The sequence below is a fragment of the Homarus americanus genome, unplaced genomic scaffold (genome assembly GCF_018991925.1).
Source record: "Homarus americanus isolate GMGI-L3 unplaced genomic scaffold, GMGI_Hamer_2.0 scaffold1024, whole genome shotgun sequence".
NCBI classification, from domain to species: domain Eukaryota; kingdom Metazoa; phylum Arthropoda; class Malacostraca; order Decapoda; family Nephropidae; genus Homarus; species Homarus americanus.
Window position 1 is genome coordinate 3,340,381 of NW_024715228.1, and position 19,012 is coordinate 3,359,392.

The 19,012-nt window shown below is 36.9% G+C and overlaps 1 protein-coding gene across 1 annotated transcript in view; it reads left to right on the forward strand.

The window, feature by feature from the left end:
- The first annotated feature begins 2,561 nt into the window (after positions 1–2,561).
- LOC121856045 (TBC domain-containing protein kinase-like protein) overlaps positions 2,562–19,012 on the forward strand; it is a 35,023-nt gene continuing 18,572 nt past the window's right edge. The window contains exons 1-10 of the mRNA XM_042351317.1: positions 2,562–2,612; positions 4,920–4,995; positions 6,031–6,272; positions 7,815–7,921; positions 8,388–8,545; positions 12,010–12,165; positions 13,006–13,111; positions 13,256–13,450; positions 15,802–15,911; positions 17,770–17,910. Coding sequence (XP_042207251.1) covers positions 6,068–6,272; positions 7,815–7,921; positions 8,388–8,545; positions 12,010–12,165; positions 13,006–13,111; positions 13,256–13,450; positions 15,802–15,911; positions 17,770–17,910 — 1,178 coding nt within the window. The 5' untranslated portion in view covers positions 2,562–2,612; positions 4,920–4,995; positions 6,031–6,067. The remainder of the gene's footprint in view (positions 2,613–4,919; positions 4,996–6,030; positions 6,273–7,814; positions 7,922–8,387; positions 8,546–12,009; positions 12,166–13,005; positions 13,112–13,255; positions 13,451–15,801; positions 15,912–17,769; positions 17,911–19,012) is intronic.

Here is a 19,012-nt window from a genome sequence, read left to right on the forward strand (position 1 = left end):
CAGATTCTTAAGTCTTTTACGTAAATGTGACCTTAAGAGAAGGTTATATTAAGTTAATGTGTTTGAGGACAGATGGTTCGACACAGCACTGACCCTCACTGTGTTCACAGAGTAGGGTATAAGAAATAAAAGAGTCCCGGACCTGACATGGTGCATCCCAGAGTGCTAAGAGAGTTGTGCAACAAGCTTGCTGAGCCCTTGAAGATCCTGTTTTGTAAATACCTAGATGAACAAAAGGTCCCCAGTGATTGGAAAATGGCTTATGCGAGTCCTATCTTCAAGAACGGTGATCGTCACTCCACGAACAACTATAGACCAGTGAGCCTGACCAGCATAGTATGTAAGGTACTTGAGAGTATTATATATCATAGATGCCGCGATGGAACATCTACGAAACAACCTTGTAAAGGATTGCCAATACGGTTTTATGCCTGGGCGCTCCTACTTAACACAATTGCTCAAGGTATTGGATATTTGGACCCATATTCTGGAACGGGGTGGTAATATCGACAATATATACCTAAACTTTGCCAAGGCTTTTGACAGAGTACCCCATGTAAGGCTGAAAATCAATCTTGAAGGGTATGGAATTTGGGGAAAAGTCCTTGCGTGGATAGAAGACTCTACATGACCGCAAGCAGTGTGTGGTGGTTAATGGCACGAAATCATCATCTGTACCTGACGTACACTCCTCCATACAAATGTTTGCGGATGACGCCAAGTTATTTCGGGAAATCAAGAACAAAGCGGACTGTGAAGAGCTGCAGAAGGACCTCTTGTGAGCTCCAAGAATGGTCGAAGAAATGGCTGCTGAGATTCAGTGTCACGAAGTGTAAGAGAATGCACCTGGGGCGTACCAACGGAAAAGAAGGCGTATCATATGTCCCAATGGGATGAGAAAACTGCACTATTTGAGACTGAATGTGAGAAGGACCTAGGTGTGTATGTTGACAATGAGCTGAAGTTCTCGGGCCATTGCGAGAAGAAGGTAAATTAGGCAAATAAATTATTGGGTCTTATAAGAAGGTCGTTCAGATATCTAGACAGTCCGTCCCTCATAACGATCTTCAAGAGTGAAGTGCTTCCCCATCTGGAGTACTGTCACCCTGTCTGGTCCCCGAGATATGCTAGGGACTGTCAGTTGGTTGAAAATGTTCAAAGGAGGGCCACCAGACTGGTGCCTGCACTTCGGCACGTCAACTACCCTGAGAGATTGGAGCGCTTGAACTTGCCTAACTTATACTACAAACGGGGAAGGGGAGACGTAATTGAGGTGTACAAGTATAAGCATCTCAAAGGGCACTACTCTGTCCAGTGTCCTTACCTGGAGCTGACGAACGCCCGCTCCACAAATGGATCACAGCTCAAGGTTGAAGAAGCTGCAAGTCCAGAAAACTGTGTGGGTAAACTTTTTTGGAGTGAGTGTTGTGACGGCACCGAGTGTGAGCTCTTTCAAGACCAGACTTGACCAACACTGGAGTAGGTTCAGGTACATTCAGGAGCCAGTTCATGCCCAGTACTTGCCAACAGTGCGTAACAGAGACGTGACCGAACGCCCAAGCAGCTAAGGAGCCGATCAGTGTTGAAGAGGATAAAAATAAAAAGTAAAAGTTAAGAGAAGGCTATATTAAGTTAATATTACCTTATGGGAAAGTTATATTGTGGGGTATGTGATGTTTGGTTCACACTCAGGATGGGTTGGAGAAAGGAAACTCACAATGTGCTCTCTATATACATGTTGTATTGGATGTACAATGCAGCTTGGTGCTGGGAAGGCAGCATGGTTACAAGCGTGATGTAGAGAGAGCTGGTTGGTGAGGACGCTCAGAGAAGGACAGCTTGTGGGTCGCCAAGCTCGCCGGCGGGAGAGAGGACCGCCAGGCAGGCGGAGGAGGCGGTGTTGCTGGCTGCGGCTGTAGCTAGAAGAAGAGAGAGGTCACCACGAGATCAAGTCTTTTACAGCGGAGGTAGGCGTGGCTTAATAGTTGACCGTCATGTAAGGCGGCGCTGGTTGACCCAGACCACGAGGCATACACTGGGGAATTCGCGGGGTCGGCTACTCAGCGACAAACAGCGTTTGAAGGGGAGAAATCCACCACAATATTAAGTTAATGTTACCTTATACGGTTATATTAAGTAAATGTTACCTTAAGAGATGGTTATGTTAAGTTAATGTTACCTTAAAAAAAGGTTATATTAAGTTAATATTAACTTAAATTAAGAGTAGGTTATATTAAGTTAATGTTAGGTTAGGTTAAGGAGGTGTATCCACCTGTAGATGCCAGCGTCAATATTAACGTGACCATTATTGTTAATACTGTACCCTGTACCCCCGACATGAGAAGGGGGCGTTTACCGGACAGTGGATGGAGTCGTTTAGGGTATGTGACGTCATTCTTGTGTCACCATACACAAGCTATCATACACAAAAACATTCATGGATATGTATGATTATATGAAGAAAAACAAATATATATATATATACAATATGCATGCAAAATATTGAAATTCCACGTAGTCAATAAAATAGTTTGAGAAATACAAGCTCTAAATGACGTCATGGACATTACACGAACCATGTGGATTATAAACATTTCTCTCCACTCTCAGCTGTGAGTGTTATTCATCCTCATTACTGTTCCATATTATCCTTACTCCTTAAAGCTAGTGACATATTATTTAATACAGTCATCAATAATTACAGTTTAATTCTGTAATGATAGTGAAAATACATAAAATTAGTGTATAACAAAACTTTAATCGGGGTCTGCCCATATATTTACCACTGCTCTACCCCTTTCGTAACCCTGTTAATTCCCATCAATATATACACGAAAATAACTGTTGCTTGGGATATAAAATAATTAAAAACACCAAGATAATTTATTAAAGACGAAAATAAAATATAAAAACATTGTTAATATGCCTGCAATCATCTCACTGCTCAGTGGATTATGCGCTGGTTCCAAATCACCTTAATTTGTTCTGTATTTTGTTTATTTACCAATGTTTTAAACGTTTTCTCTATTAAATAATTAATATTCATGTATAATAATGACACAATACATCTCGAGTCGTCTGTATTTGTGTAAAATAATAACCTACAATTTGTCACTAATACCAGCGACTGTTAGTGGTGACGAGTTGGGGTTTTGGTGACGAACCGGGTCGGTGACGATGTGGATTGACGACGATATGGGGTGTATCTGTCTGAGAACAGCACTACTACCAGAAGAGTTGTTTGGTTTTGTTAATTTTTTCCACATGTTTTCATCATCATAGTAAATATTTTATGCTGATAAAGGTTGGGTATGTTAGGTCAGGTTCTATACATTGTCGGTTCCACTTATGTGTTTAATATATTAGTGTGTAGAAAAAATTTCAACCAATTCAGACAATTCCTTCTGGTCGGATAGATAGACAGTCAGATGGATAGATAGATAGTATTGATTACAAATATTTAAAATTTGTGGATATTTGTCAATACTCTCTAATAAAAGAAAAGGAAAAGTAATCAGAGACGTGACCGATCGCCCCAGCGACTAACAAACCGATCAGTGGTGAAGAGGATAAAAGTAAAAGTAATATTGTATTAGAAAGTTACAGACATTCAATGTCTTATCACTTGGTTGCATGTCACAATATGTGTGATCAGATTGAACATAACTTTTCATATGTTCTCCTGTAGAAGAGCCAGGGTGGTTTCGCATAATGGGAGATTTCCTACGCTTGGGAACACCGCGGTGAGAGAAGAGAGTTGGTGCTGTAGTCCTTTTGAGCTTCCGTTTGCCAACTACTCACTTGTTCTCAAATTGATCACCCTCAAAGGGTTCCTGCAAAATGTTATGACAATTAGAAGGCTGATGCAGGTAATATTTCAGTCAGGCAAGAATAACACAAGGACACAGCTTATATAAAACAAGGGAAATAAATAAGCATAATAAGTGACTAGAATTTGCTCGCGTAACTTTTAATAGGCTACGCGGATTCTTCATCTGTCCATATTCCTTGTGTAACTCTTATATTTTATACTGATTTCTATGGAAAATAAGAATGAGCTTCTCACCTAGTGAACCTGCTCACCTAGTGTATGACAGCACACCCATAAAACACCTGACACAAATAAGATGATGGACACGGTTTCCAATCCGGACAACCAACTTTGTTTACCCATATTTTCCTTCTTTCAGCTTTTGGAGGAAATCTATACAGTTTAAATCCCTTCTCCAATTTATTAGTACATCTGATGGCACAGCAGCACGGCATTACACACTATGTCCACTTCCAACCAGGAATATGATCTGTGTGACTCCACAGGTCAACGTCAATGGAGGGGCTCGGTGGCGTCGAGATGGCGTCCAGTAGCCGCGTTTTCTATTTAGACACGGGACCGCCTATGTCACTACTCTCAGTATGTAGGGACTCTAGTATGCCCCTGGCTGGAAAGTTAGGTAGATAAAGTGGTATTATTTAAATTTCAGTCGTCTGGGGAATCTTAGGAATTTAACCCCCTCACTAGAAAGGGGGAGGGTCTAACCCCTGGCGATAATAGGTTGGTTAGATTTGGTTAGGTTACATTAGGTTAGGTTAGGTACATAGCTTGGATATCTAAATACAGGGATGACCGAAACTAAAGTTTTACCGGTAAAGTTAGGTTAGGTTCTTTGGTTTGTTTGGTCAGGTTCTATTCAGTTCTAGTAAATGTTGTCTTTTTTTAATTACCTACCCCTGTACTATAATAATATCTGAAAAAAAAGAATAAAATAGAACAACTCGTTCTGGTGGTAGTGCTGTTCTCAGATATTGCCCAGGAAATTTCACCAGACAATAAATGTTTCCTTACATCTTGAAATTCATAAAAAAGTGATGGAAAAATACACCTTGTGTGATAAAAATTTTACAATTTCTTTCTCCGACAGTTTATGGATGCGTCGGCACCAACCAAGATCCAACGCCACAATGTATTCATCTCAGTGATTACATGATTACATAAAGGTACTATGGATCTTAATTTTATATTCTTATAAGTTTGTTTGTTCATTAATGTTAGCAGTTGCCAATAATTACTAAGAGGGATCAATGTTAATTCAGGTATATCATTCATAAAATTAATTAAACTGAACTACCTACCAAACCTAATCTAAGATTCTACTGTTACGGTATACAGAATTAATGCCCAGGTATACAGTATGTAGAAGATGGCAGATGAAATGTCACACAGTAGGTAATTAAGGGGAGCAACTCATTTAAACTACAGGTATTATTTACATTTCTTGGATCATTCAATTTTCAGTCATCGCAAAGATAATTTGGCCATATATACTGTATACAGTACGTAGAGAGGAGGGGGATAATGGTTGAGATAGTAATGGTTAAAATAAGGGGTAGAGTGACCAAGGGAAGGCAGAGACTGTGCTGGATGAATGATATTTCACTTGGATCCTGAAGAAGGAGCAGAAGCTTGGTAATGACACTCTTAAAAATGTTTGGAGTGGAAGGTTCTGGTTGTGGGTCTTTAGCCATGATGTTAACAACACCTTGATTTATTGATTGATTAAATGCAGAGTTGATCAAGTTTACTGAGTTGATAAAGACTTATACCTCATTTGTCTCAAACCTGCTTCATCTACAGTACAGTACTGTAGAGTATTTGTATGACATTCAACTAAATTACTGTATGATGAAGTACATACTAGTCCTTCATAAAACTACTTATTTTAAACCTTTTATAACTACTGTGCAGTACATTCTTTCATCTTCAAGTACTGGAGAATTACAGGGTTTAGGAAGCATTAAAACTTATTGGTACTGTACTGTATATGAATGATAGAAATCGAACTGTCACTTTTTGTCATTTGTTATTGTAGTACAGTGTTTCTTTTTATTCTGAAGTCTTTGACTCTGTAGTGTTTCGAGTGCTACCGTAGTACATTCTTTAGAAGAACTGGCACATTTGAGAAACAAAGACCAGCTAATGTTATTGTTACAGTACAGTATTATTATTATTAATACGGATTTGTTTGTCTGCAGAGTCTGTTGTTTCTGAGAAGAACCCTTACGTATTACAATGTACCCAGTTAGTCCAAAGTTGGGTCTAGCACACCTTGGTGCATCCACTTTCTTTGCCTCAGCTCACCCTAGTGAGTCATGTGGCAGCAATGGGTTGCCCCTCACACCAAATTCAATCAGAATCTATGGTCGAGCTCGAGCATTACACCTTATCAACCATCCGCACTTGTGCTCCTATGTGGATATTCATAGGGGAAAACATGGTGAGTTATTTTGAATTATTCAAGCAGTAGTTTGATGACTTGTATTATGTCTCACCCAAAGGAGAGGCCATTTTTTCCTGTGCTTCTTTTACTTTCTTTCTTTTTGCAAACACTTAACAATTACTCATTTAGTTCTTGGCCAATTGATTTGAAACTTTGCAGCCTTTTTTCTGTATATTTTACATGCATTCCCTTTTACAATTCTAGTTGCAAATAAATTAAAATTATTTGCATGGGCTGAAACAGTTAAGGTAAGATATATTGCTTATTACTGTAAATTAAGTGAAGGTATAGCCACTACTACTAGTGCCAACCACCAACTGATGATGTACTGATTAGCCTACGGATTTTTGCCCAAGCTAAGGAATGAAGTGATGAATAAATCTGCAGTTTACTGGTGTCATTTATTGTAGTGCAGTGTATGTTGCTAGATTCCAGTGTTTGTGATACAGAAAAGATACAATTCAACAAAATATTTTTAGATTCTAATGGTTATTCTACAGTTTGCATACATACTATATGCCTATGAGACTAAAAAGGCACAGTTGGAAACTAAACTCCCAAATCAAATGTAATTATTGGTTAATTTTTCAAGAATGCGTCTCAAATTTCTCTTCATTTAAAAATGGAAGTAATATAGGTACAGTAGTTCTACTATATACCAGTAGTTTAGTAAAAAATTAATGTTTTATATAGAAACACATCCCCATATTTATAATGGAAGTTGAGGGGAAATAGCTTTACAGTTTTGGACAAACCTTCAAGAGCATAACCACTTGGATGTTGCAAGTTATCTCATAACAGAAACAGGTCTGAAGTTTCTCTACACCAGTGGCTTCTATTAAGCAAGTTCCCCTCCTGATCAGCTTTGTCTAAATCTTTCTTTGATGTTGAGTTAGAGAATGAGTGGAGATGTAGTGCCATGCCCTCATCCTCAGTGTTCCAGGTTACACACTTGGATATTCCATGTATGCTGGTGACTTGTCAATAGTTGTGGGTTACTTAGTTATTGGTACAGTACAGTACAGTAATGGGTTTGACAGTTGAGTGTTTGAGTTTCTTGGTAGATATTGATTGCATCACCTGACACTTTGTTTAACATTTCTGGTATTTATTCCATAATGTAATCTTGCTGGAGATCTTGAGTCCCTAAATCATGAAACATATTCCTATGTTTGAGGAATTATTTTATGTAGCTTTTAAAACAATACAAAAATTCTGTGTAGGAAGTTGGGAGCTAGAGTAAGATGAATGCCTGTTTCCCTTTTTTATATGAAAAGCAATCTCATCAGCTATTACCAGTTACTCTTCCTTAAGGATTTTCTGGGTACTGTATGCATATTTCCAGGTCACTCCTCACTGCCTCAGTAATAAAAGGAGTTCTTAGGATCAAATTTGCCTATTCCAAATGTATGTAATTGTACAGTACTGCACTGTGTATTTTTACTGTACCTGTGACACCAAAAGTTCTGTAACATACAGCATCACCCTCCTTATATGTACAAGTATAAAGATTATTTTCTTGTCATTTCATTATTATAGAGAGAATAATGGTGATACAAGAGTATTATCTACTGAACTTGAGGACTGCTGTGCAGAAATACTCTGAGTTTAGGAGTTACCGAGGCCTGGCCAAGTTAGCTCATCAGGTAGGTTGACAGGATGGAGTAAAGTTGTGTAGTTTGTAATATGCTCTCAGATGTTAGTAGGTTATTTTATTTCATGACTATGTTCTGCCATAAGGTATAGTGTGACATACAATTTAAGATTTTGTGATCTTGTTCTCATGGATTGTCAGGTGTTTACATACAACATTGTTCGTACATTCCTGAAAATACTGTATGTCTATAACTTGGAATCTCATAATTTGAAACCTGTTTTCCATAACCTTCCATTGTACTGTATAGTTGAAGTTACATTACATTCTTACATACAGAAATTTGCTGAGGAGAGAGGATAGGGGTTTTCCATTTAGATTCACTTTTGCAGTTCTGACTTATCATTTGTTTGGAAGGCTTTATCATTCCTACTTGTAGCTGAAAAAATCATTAATCTTCAAAATTGTTTGTAGATTTATACAGTTTTATTAGTTAAGTGTACCTCTTTGTCTTGCAGGTACTTCAAGGCCTCGTATACCTTAACAACTTTGGAACTGTCAACTGTAATTTAAGCCCAGATAACATCTTGATAGATCCATGTGGTCGAACCAAACTGTACAACTATGGTCTTCATTATATGACAGAAGCAGCCACTGCTGTATCCTTTCCTCTAGGGTATGCATCTTGAGATAATTCATTTGTCTTATTTATATAATGTTGGCATTTACACATCACTGCACCTTCCACACTCACTGCATATAATTAGATTACTGCCAACACCCTATTAACAGGCATCACCTGGTCATCTTCCACTTTCTACCACAGGTCATTCACCCTCTTACTCCCAGGGCTCAAGATAGACCCATGATGGGCCTCTACTTTCTCCTCAAATTCCTGACTTTCCTTGCCATTTACTCTCAGGTTCTTGAGCCATCATTCAATGTCATAACTCAAACAAGACCCCTAACTTTCTCTTTGTCCACTGCACTACTATAGAGGTACTCTGCCAAAAGCCTTTTCTAAGTCTACAAGTACAAAGTAAAACTTTATCTTCTTCTCTAGGTATTTCTCTTGTATTTGCCTGATCATAGATATTACCTTTGTAGCCTCCTTGCATGGCATGAATCCAAACAGCATTTTATTAATGTCCAATCTTTCCCTTATAAATTTCTTTATCACTCTTTCCATAACTTTCAATATTACTTAGGTTCATTTGGTGCCATATTGATAAAATATTACCATAAAATTATTAACTTTCCCTAAAAAGAATCCCACAATTAACCCCAGATGAGTCATTGCTTTGCATTAAATTCCCGGTGCTTGTTTCCAAAGTGCCGACAACTGATGTCCCTCACCATGTTGCCAGCTTCTCCATCTCTTTCATGCTTACAGTAACATCGTCTTCAGCATGTAGTAAATATTATTGTACAGTGCATTTATCAGCACTTAATAAACAATACCTATTATTGTAGTGTATTGTGTGTCTGCATATACCCCGGATTGTTCATTAATCAGTTGTCTAAGTGTACAAGTAGCTAAATTGAGCCATCAAGGTAATAAATAATGTTGTTAGGAATATATCTCCTCATCATATACTATACAGTATGTTATAATGATCCTGTTGTATGCAGATTTGCTGAGAGCTTTCTGTAGGAATACATCCTGAGTGAATACCTTGTCATACAGCTTATCCTTTTTTTTTAAGTCATTATAAATTATGTACTGTATTGTATTTATTTTTCTATTATTGAAGATGTTATATCAATCAAAATAAGTTGCACACCAGGCGAGGCTGATCATATGATAATGTAATATTGAATCAATAAATAAACCTGAGTTTGTACAGTATGTGTGATGCAAAACTTGACATACAGTACAGTGGTCCCTCGGTTAACGAACTCAATTCGTTCCAGAGGGTCGTTCGTTAACTGAAAATTTCGTTAACCGAAACCATTGTTTCAATGGGATATTGTGTAATTGGTTCCAGCTCACAGAAAAGTATATACCTGTATACGTACAAAGTAAAGCCAAAAATGCATAAAGTCAAAAACACTCCTAAAATTCACCTAAATCCCCCTTAAATCACTGTCTATATATATATATATATATATATACACGTACATATACACTCTTACTCTTAAATCACTATTGTAATGTGATACAGGTGATTAATTTTTATCTCTTATGCAAAATATATGACGTTTATATTCAAAATATTCGCTGTCTTGCAAGGATTCCAGCAATGCAACTTATATTCTCCTAACTTTAGTCTGAGATTTTATATAAGATAAACACTGTAAGCCTAAAACCCTAGCTGGGGGAGAGGGAGGGAGGGAGCAGGAGGTGAGGTGATACGGTTTGACAGTTGGTGCTGAGAGGTCTAGTGAAGTATTTATTTGTTTATTTATGTCCTTGAGATTGAGTTTTTGTTTTTTTGCTTATAAATTTTCATAGAAGTGACCGGGGAGAATATTATTTACATTGCTGGAATTCTTATTAATAGTGATTAATTTGAATATAATAAACAAGCTATAATTTTTTTTTTTTTTTTTTTTTTTTAAGGGGATTAGCCCACCCGGGCACAGGTCACTGACCCACATCAGGGCCTGGGGGGTGAAAATGTAATAATTATTCATAGTAAATAAAATTTATAATAAAAGTAAAATAAAATAATACGTATTGATAACAATAATAATAATAACAAAAATAATAATAATAATAAAAAAGAACTATGAAGAAATAAAAGAAATAGTGAGAAATAATATATGTATGTTGTGTTGTCAAGTAAGAGAAACAATTGAGACCCTGCAATTGTGTTTAATTGAGGCAGAAAGTCAGATGAGCAACCTGGGACTTGGTCACAATTTTCGTGATGCCATATAGCAGCAGGGGCTACCATTAGACAACACATTATGCTTCCAATATCTACCCGGCACTAGACATAACAATTTTAGTATTGTTAGTACCGTTAGTACATGTACACTACAGGTTTGCTTTAGGTCACTTATTTCTTTTACTTTTCTTTTAGTATGGTGTGTGCATGTAAATTTATGAAAATAAATGAAGAAATTTATGTAAATCTACCCAAAAATACAGTTAGAGAACTTTACATTATAAAATGTACTAATGTATTAAAATTTTTATCTCGTGCAAAATATATGACGTTTATATTCAAATTATTCACTGTCTTACAAGGATTCCAGCAATGCAAATTATATTCTCCCAACTTTAATCTGTGATATTATATAAAATAAAAACTTAAAGCCTACTGAAAACCACCAAACCTTTGCTAGGAGGAGGGGGGGTAGGGAGGGAGGGGTGACAGTGACATGTTTGACAGTTAGGCTCCGAAGGTCTAGTGAAGTATTTATTTGTTTATTTATTTCCTTTAGATTGAGTTTTTGGTTTTTTTAATATAAAATTTCGTAGAAGTGACCGGGGAGAATATTATTTACATTGCTGGAATTCTTATACATAGTGATTAATTTGAATGTAAACATGCAATAGTTTGCACTAGACTAAAATTTTAGTATTCATTTTGTACATTATTTTGATTACATGTACAATACAGCTTTGCCCTTAGGACAGTGTGTGCATGTAAATGTGTTTCAATAAATGAATAAAGTTACATATGTTGAGCCAAAAATAATAGTTGAAAAACTTTATGTAGACAGAGCTTGGATGGCTAAATTTTAGAATGACCAATAATTTTAATATAAAAAATGCACAAATATTAAAGAGCACAATTTTCTTGATGTTTACTCCACTGGAAATTAATGTAAACATAGAACAGATTACTTAATTACTGAATTGGCAGACTAGCCCATCAGCTGATGCTCACAACAAAAAGTGATGTTAGTAAGGATTTCGTTAATCAAATTTTTGTTCGTTAACTGAATTGAAGGTTCTTAAGGAAGGTAATTTGTTAACCGAAATTTTGTTAACCGAACCATTCGTTAACCGAGGGACCACTGTATTTTACTGTAAGTCGAGGGTAACATAGATGACCTGGAACCCGACCCAGGAAGCCAGATAATCCTCAAGACCTGTCTGGTCTTGGTCTCAAGGGTCCCAGACATGAAGATCTATATTGTGCAATACTGTATTAATGGTTATTTATATAATTTCTCTATCCCTAGGAGTATCCAGTACACTGCACCAGAAATCCTACTCCAGGGAGGAAGTCAAGAAGGAGGTGCTGGTGGTGCTACTGTGTCTGGTAATCCAGCTTGGGATGTTTGGTCCCTTGGCATAATTCTGACTGAGATTATTATGGGATGCTCGGTGTTTGGCAGGCAAGTTGTGGCCGATGATTACAATATTTCTCTTGTAATTGTAAGATTGATATATACACTATAGTCATAGTGGGAGGGATACAATTTAGGAATACCTGTACTGTACTGTACTGTAAAGGTATAAATATCTGCATGAAAGAATAAATATGTGTAGTTTTGAGACGTATACTGTATAGATATATAACACACATACGTGCACACAAGTATGAAGACAAAGAAAGAGAGAAAGTAGTGTGTTTTCAGTCTTGGCAGTCCCCGGTCCATTGAATTAGAGTACATAATGTGCCTAATTAACACAGGCTCACACCTTCCACAGTAAGGCACTGGTATACAGTACACTGACAGACACCCAAAATACTGTATCAACACACACATAGACACAAAATACTAATGACAACAATGTAACAATTGTTATTATAATACAAAATCTAACTACCCGTATGATGCACAGGGTTGGCTCATTTAAACCAGTGGTTTAAACCATTGTTTAAACCCCCCAAAAATTATCTATGCCTTTTTTCCTTGGTTTTGATATTTTTTATTTTATTTTTTTATTACTAACAGATGGTTTTAATAATTTATAGTAGATTTAGAAAAGGACATATGATAGGGTGAAGATAAAAGTACTATGGGAGGCATTACAAGTGTATGGGGTGGTTTTTCAAAGTAACTTTTTGTGTTTATGTGTTATTCTGGATGTAATTAAATGGTTAGACACAATAATATTATTCATGCTAGCTGGAAATATTTTAATTTCCCTAAATCACTACAGTATAAGCTATGGTATACCAGGCTTTACTAGAACCTGTAAGGAATGTCAATGTTTTCTTATGATTTCAGGCACGAAAAAGTTGAACGATTAGTTTCAGAGGTTTTAAGACTCTCTCTAGCAAGTGATCCACTCCTTCATTTGGCACAGACTCATGACGCTGTAGAAAAGATTAACGTAAGTATACTTACTGTGGTGGCCTCTGAATGTACTGTACAAAGGTTTGACTAGTTGTTTTGAATTATTGAGATGTGCTTGGAGAGATATTATATTTATACAGATATTTGACATACTCTTTGTTACATCATCTTTTTAACACAGAGGCTGCCAGAGGACATGAGAGGATTTCTGCAGTTGTGTCTGACAGTGGATCCGGAGGACAGACCGGTGCCTCGTAACCTCCTCTCCCACTCGCTTTTCCAACCATTTGTCATGTCAGCCTCTCTCATACCTGTTCCTCCCCACTTTCCAGTTATTGATCCTTCACTCTGTCTTATAGATTTTTCACAGTATAAGGTAAGTAGAGTGCTGTACTGTATTGTGTTTCTCTCCTGAACCCACAACCTCTAAACAATGACTATAATATGTGTATACTCTACTGGTACTTTCAATTTTGTACAATAATTTTACATAGAAAGCCAAAAGTAGAGTAACAGTAAAGTACTTTATTGTAAATACAGTATTATACAGGTACAGTGCTCTGAAATGAATATATAAATGCTAAATTTATCAGTCTAGAGTACAGTACTTTACAGTTAAGTACTATGTATATAAATAAGAATAGAATTATTATTAGATATGGACTCTCTAGCATTACACATTGCGATGGTCAAAGAATGTTTATATACATTAGCTCAGCTAATCAAAGCACAGGAATGCCCAGCACAACACACTTCCTTTTTTGTTGTGTGAATTGTGGTATACTGTATTATTATTATTACTGTATTATATTCACTATTATTATTTTCATTATATTATTACTGTATTATTGTTTTAATTTTTATTAGTAAAGTTTATTAGTGTTATTTTTTTATTAATAATATTATTATTGCCATTATTATTGTAAATTGCATCACCTATGGAAACACTCGCTGCTCAGCCTACAGGCGTCATAATTATCTCTCCTGTAAGTTGATTTATCTGACAATTTCTTGCTCATTATTACATAGATTGACATTTATTGTTAGGTTCTTACCAGGCAATTATATGGGATTTTGTACAGTGATATCTCTTGCTGTGCTTTACATGTTGGTTCTACAGTATATCCTATACAACATTATGGTGTCCGTATACTCTACATGACTTGGTACAGTACTTCAGTTGTAGGTCTTCTTGGGGTAATGTTTAGATGGCCCAGGATATTACCCCCTGTTCCACCATGTTATAATGGGTCCCCACCTCCCCAATCATGGATACCTTAGTTACAGTCTTGCCAAGGAACATATCCCTTGTGACTGTAGCTTTATACTCTATTGTGTCGGTCATTAACATGCTTATTGTTATACTTCACCTTCTTTCTACATCACCGCTGTATTCTTTTTGCTCTACTGCCATATCTAAATCCTCCATTATCTGTCTACTATACAGTACTCTTACTTAATGGGTTACAAAAGCTGAGTTTGATACAACACTCACCTCCTGTTCTTAGATGTCACTAGTTCAATCCCATATCATTCCTTAGTCCACCCAGCCTGCCTTAAATGGGTATCTCACTTTACAATTGGTGAGGTAAAGATGTTTTAGTGATTCCACCTTATTAATACTGTTTATGCAGGGCCATCAAGTCTCTGGGACTCACTACAGGTATCCACTTTTGCTTCATCACTATTCCCCCCCTCGGCTCTTCCCAATCAACCTTCATTTCTCTTGTCCCTATTTATTTCATCTTGTAAATACATTTCCCTTTCATGGTAAATCCAGGAAACACCAGGTATTGCTTGTTATTTTTATATCCTCTCTGTGTCTTCTGATCCTATCATTAACTGTCAGATTAAAAGACGTTTATTCATATTCTATTTCATCTCTTCTCCAAGTATACCTTATTTGTATTTGGTGTTGACATAAATTTTGACCATCAGAATGAAATAAAATTTATGAATTCTTTGAAAACTAAGAAGGCTCCAGGGCCCAGATGAGATACCTTTACTTGTTCTCAAAAGTGCTCGTGTATTGAACTTTCTCCTCTTCTGTCCAAACTCTCCAGACTCTTTCTGTACTGCAGCCTTACCTCCCTCATGGAAAGCTGCTAACACATAAACCAATACTTGAAATTAGACCAATTTTTCCGCACTTCAATAGCCAAGATTTTTTTAGATGTTAACCAGTATTTATATTATTAAACACCTTGACAATGATACAGTACTCACCATTATGGCCACTGTACTGGATGCTCAACTGCTGATATTTTATAATTCCTTACGTGTTCAGTATCCCAATCATTAAGCTGTAATGGTGAAAACCATACAGAAGCCCTTGACAACTCTAAAGCATTTAACAGAGTTTGGCACCAATTCTTACTTGGAAAATTATCCTTTCTTGGCCTTTCCTTTTTAGTCCCTATAAATTCTTCTTTTATATCTGACCATAGAAGTGCTTGTAGTTCTGGATGGTCTTTTGTCTGTCACTATTAATGCCAGCGTTCCTCAGGGTTCTGTGCTGCTACCAATTTCTTTATTAGACTAATTATTCATCTCAGAGTAACAAACAAATCTATTCACTGTTTGTTAAGTACATATGAGTACAGGTATTAAAACCATATTACTTATTCCTTGTAGATGTTAAAAGTTATTGTTCCTTTACCATATATGAGCGGTACAATGGTTTTGATGTTAAATAATGTAATATTTATAAGAATATTTTACTTTTAGGCCAAGCTGGGATTGTTAGAAAGTGAAGGGGATCACCTTACTGACTATCCGCTTGTACCTGATAATGATTCGGCTCAGCAGACGCAAACAGATGAGAAACCAAGACTGAGGTAATGTTTGAAATACAGTTCATTATAAAAAGGAGTATGTACAGATTTCTCTCTTTTTATGATGGGGTTACAGTCCTAAAAACCGTCACAGGTCGAAATATCATAAATCAGAATAATTATAATATGGGGTTTAATGGTATACATCCCCAGCCAGTCCAACAACCACATGTATCACCAAAAAAAAAAAAAAAAAATTTAACACTAATACTATACCTACACCACAATAAACAACACTCACCACATCATTATGAACAAGCCTGGTCATCATTACATGTCCCCTTTGAGGCTAAGGAGACTGATAGCGTATTAAGCACATATACTGGAGCCACCTAGTATTTAATCTCTTCATTTAAGATTTGATATGTAAAAACAGAGGCCATCACAGCGGTATCACAGGATATAAAGGAAAATATAAGTGGAAATGCAACCTGGGTATGCAAGTAAAATGTTTTAACACTAATTACCTAAACAAACAGTACAGCACAGTACCCAGTATCACAACATACTGTACAGTACAGTACAATACCCAGTATCACAACATACTGTACAGTACAGTACAATACCCAGTATCACAACATACTGTACAGTACAGCACAGTACCCAGTATCACAACATACTGTACAGTACAGTACAATACCCAGTATCACAACATATTGCACAGTACAGCACAGTACCCAGTATCACAACATACTGCACAGTACAGCACAGTACCCAGTATCAACATACTGTACAGTACAGCACTGTACCCAGTATCACAACATACTGTACAGTGCAGCACAGTACCCAGTATCACAACATACTGTACAGTACAGCACAGTACCCAGTATCACAACATACTGTACAGTGCAGCACAGTACCCAGTATACCCAGTATCACAACATACTGTACAGTACAGCACTGTACCCAGTATCACAACATACTGTACAGTACAGCACAGTACCCAGTATCACAACATACTGTACAGTACAGTACAATACCCAGTATCACAACATATTGCACAGTACAGCACAGTACCCAGTATCACAACATACTGTACAGTACAGCACAGTACCCAGTATCACAACATACTGTACAGTACAGCACTGTACCCAGTATCACAACATACTGTACAGTGCAGCACAGTACCCAGTATCACAACATACTGTACAGTACAGCACAGTACCCAGTATCACAACATACTGAACAGTACAGTACAGTACCCAGTATCACAACATACTGAACAGTACAGTACAGTACCCAGTATCACAACATACTGTACAGTACAGTACAATACCCAGTATCACAACATATTGCACAGTACAGCACAGTACCCAGTATCACAACATACTGCACAGTACAGTACAATACCCAGTATCACAACATACTGTACAGTACAGCACAGTACCCAGTATCACAACATACTGTACAGTACAATACCCAGTATCACAACATATTGCACAGTACAGCACAGTACCCAGTATCACAACATACTGTACAGTGCAGCACAGTACCCAGTATCACAACATACTGTACAGTACAGCACAGTACCCAGTATCACAACATACTGAACAGTACAGTACAGTACCACAACATAGTTTCCTGGTCAATTTATAATTCTTATTGAAAAAATTGCACACACACACACACACACACACACACACACACACACACACACACACACACATAGAGTAAGTAGGGCAAAAACTCTGTATTATCTTTAATTATTATGAAGTAGGTAGGTTTGTTATTGTTATATTGACTGGACTTTTGACTTTGATTTCCATAGGTTTGATATTTACAGCACACTCCAACAACATGTGTAGGAATCAAGGGCTCACTGTATTATGTACTTTATTCAATACCTATATTTTATTGACAGAAATGGAAGGAGAGACCAACTGTGTGAACGTCCTATGAGGGAGGTGTATCATCTGTGGCAGCTGGCTGGTGGCAACGTAGAACAAGAACTGAAGAAACAAAAACTTGTCAGAATCAAACCAGCCATACTTACCCTACCAAGGTAATGCTCAGGGTTATTGTTCACATTTATTTATACAGGGTACATACATACTGTACAGTATACAGTGGTCCCTCGGTTAACGACCACAATTCGTTCCAGAAGGTTGCTCGTTAACCGAAAAATTCGTTAACCGAAACCATTGTTTCAATGGGTTTTGGGGTAATTGGTTCCAGCTCACCGAAAATTATATACAAACTAAAAATAAATGCAGTAAAGTACACTTACTTTGAGGTGTGCATGTAGAAGGCCCCTGGTTGATGATGATGATGATGGGAATTAGAATGGGGGTGGAGGAGAAGGGAGAAGAGAAGGCATTGGGGTGGATGAGAAGTCACCCCATGCTGCCATTTCACCCATAACATTTTAGTTCACTTGGTGTAATTCAAGATTATTTTCTTTAAATTAACACTGCACTGCATTATATATTATCAATATGTAAAATATATTTCATAATGACCAATAATTTGACTGGAAACACAGAAAAAAGTGTTTATGTTGAAGAGTCTCAAACAAGATGTTCCTTCCTCTGAACCTGTAAACAAACTGACGCCAAGCTTGGTGTGTTTAGTGGCTGTTTCGCGCGCAAAAAAAAAAAAATAGTTTCCTGTACTTCAATTATGTTCAATAATTGTTAAAATTACTAAAAAATTTAATATAAAACTTTTAAAATTACTGAATAGTACAACCTTCTTGATATTTACTAAAATGGTAAGGAATTTAAGCCCTAGAACCGATTACTGTATTGGCGGACTAATACTACAGCTGGTGGGCAGCCAAATGCAGGCAAAAACATGTTAGGAAAAATTCGTAAGGAATTCGTTAACCGAGGGTTTGCTCGTTAACCGAGGGTTTGCTCGTTAACCGAAGTGAAGAATCTTTTGGAAGGTAATTCGTTAACCGAAATTTCGTTAACCGAGGGATCACTGTACAGGGGGCTCTTGTTATACATTGTACAGATATACTGTACTTCATTTCACGCATATTGTATGTCGCTAACAAATATAGGAAGAAATTTTCATTATATGTGTTTCACATACACATCGTCTGCATCATCCACTGTTTTATACCAAGTCTGTGTGTATCTTATTATTAAGCATAAATA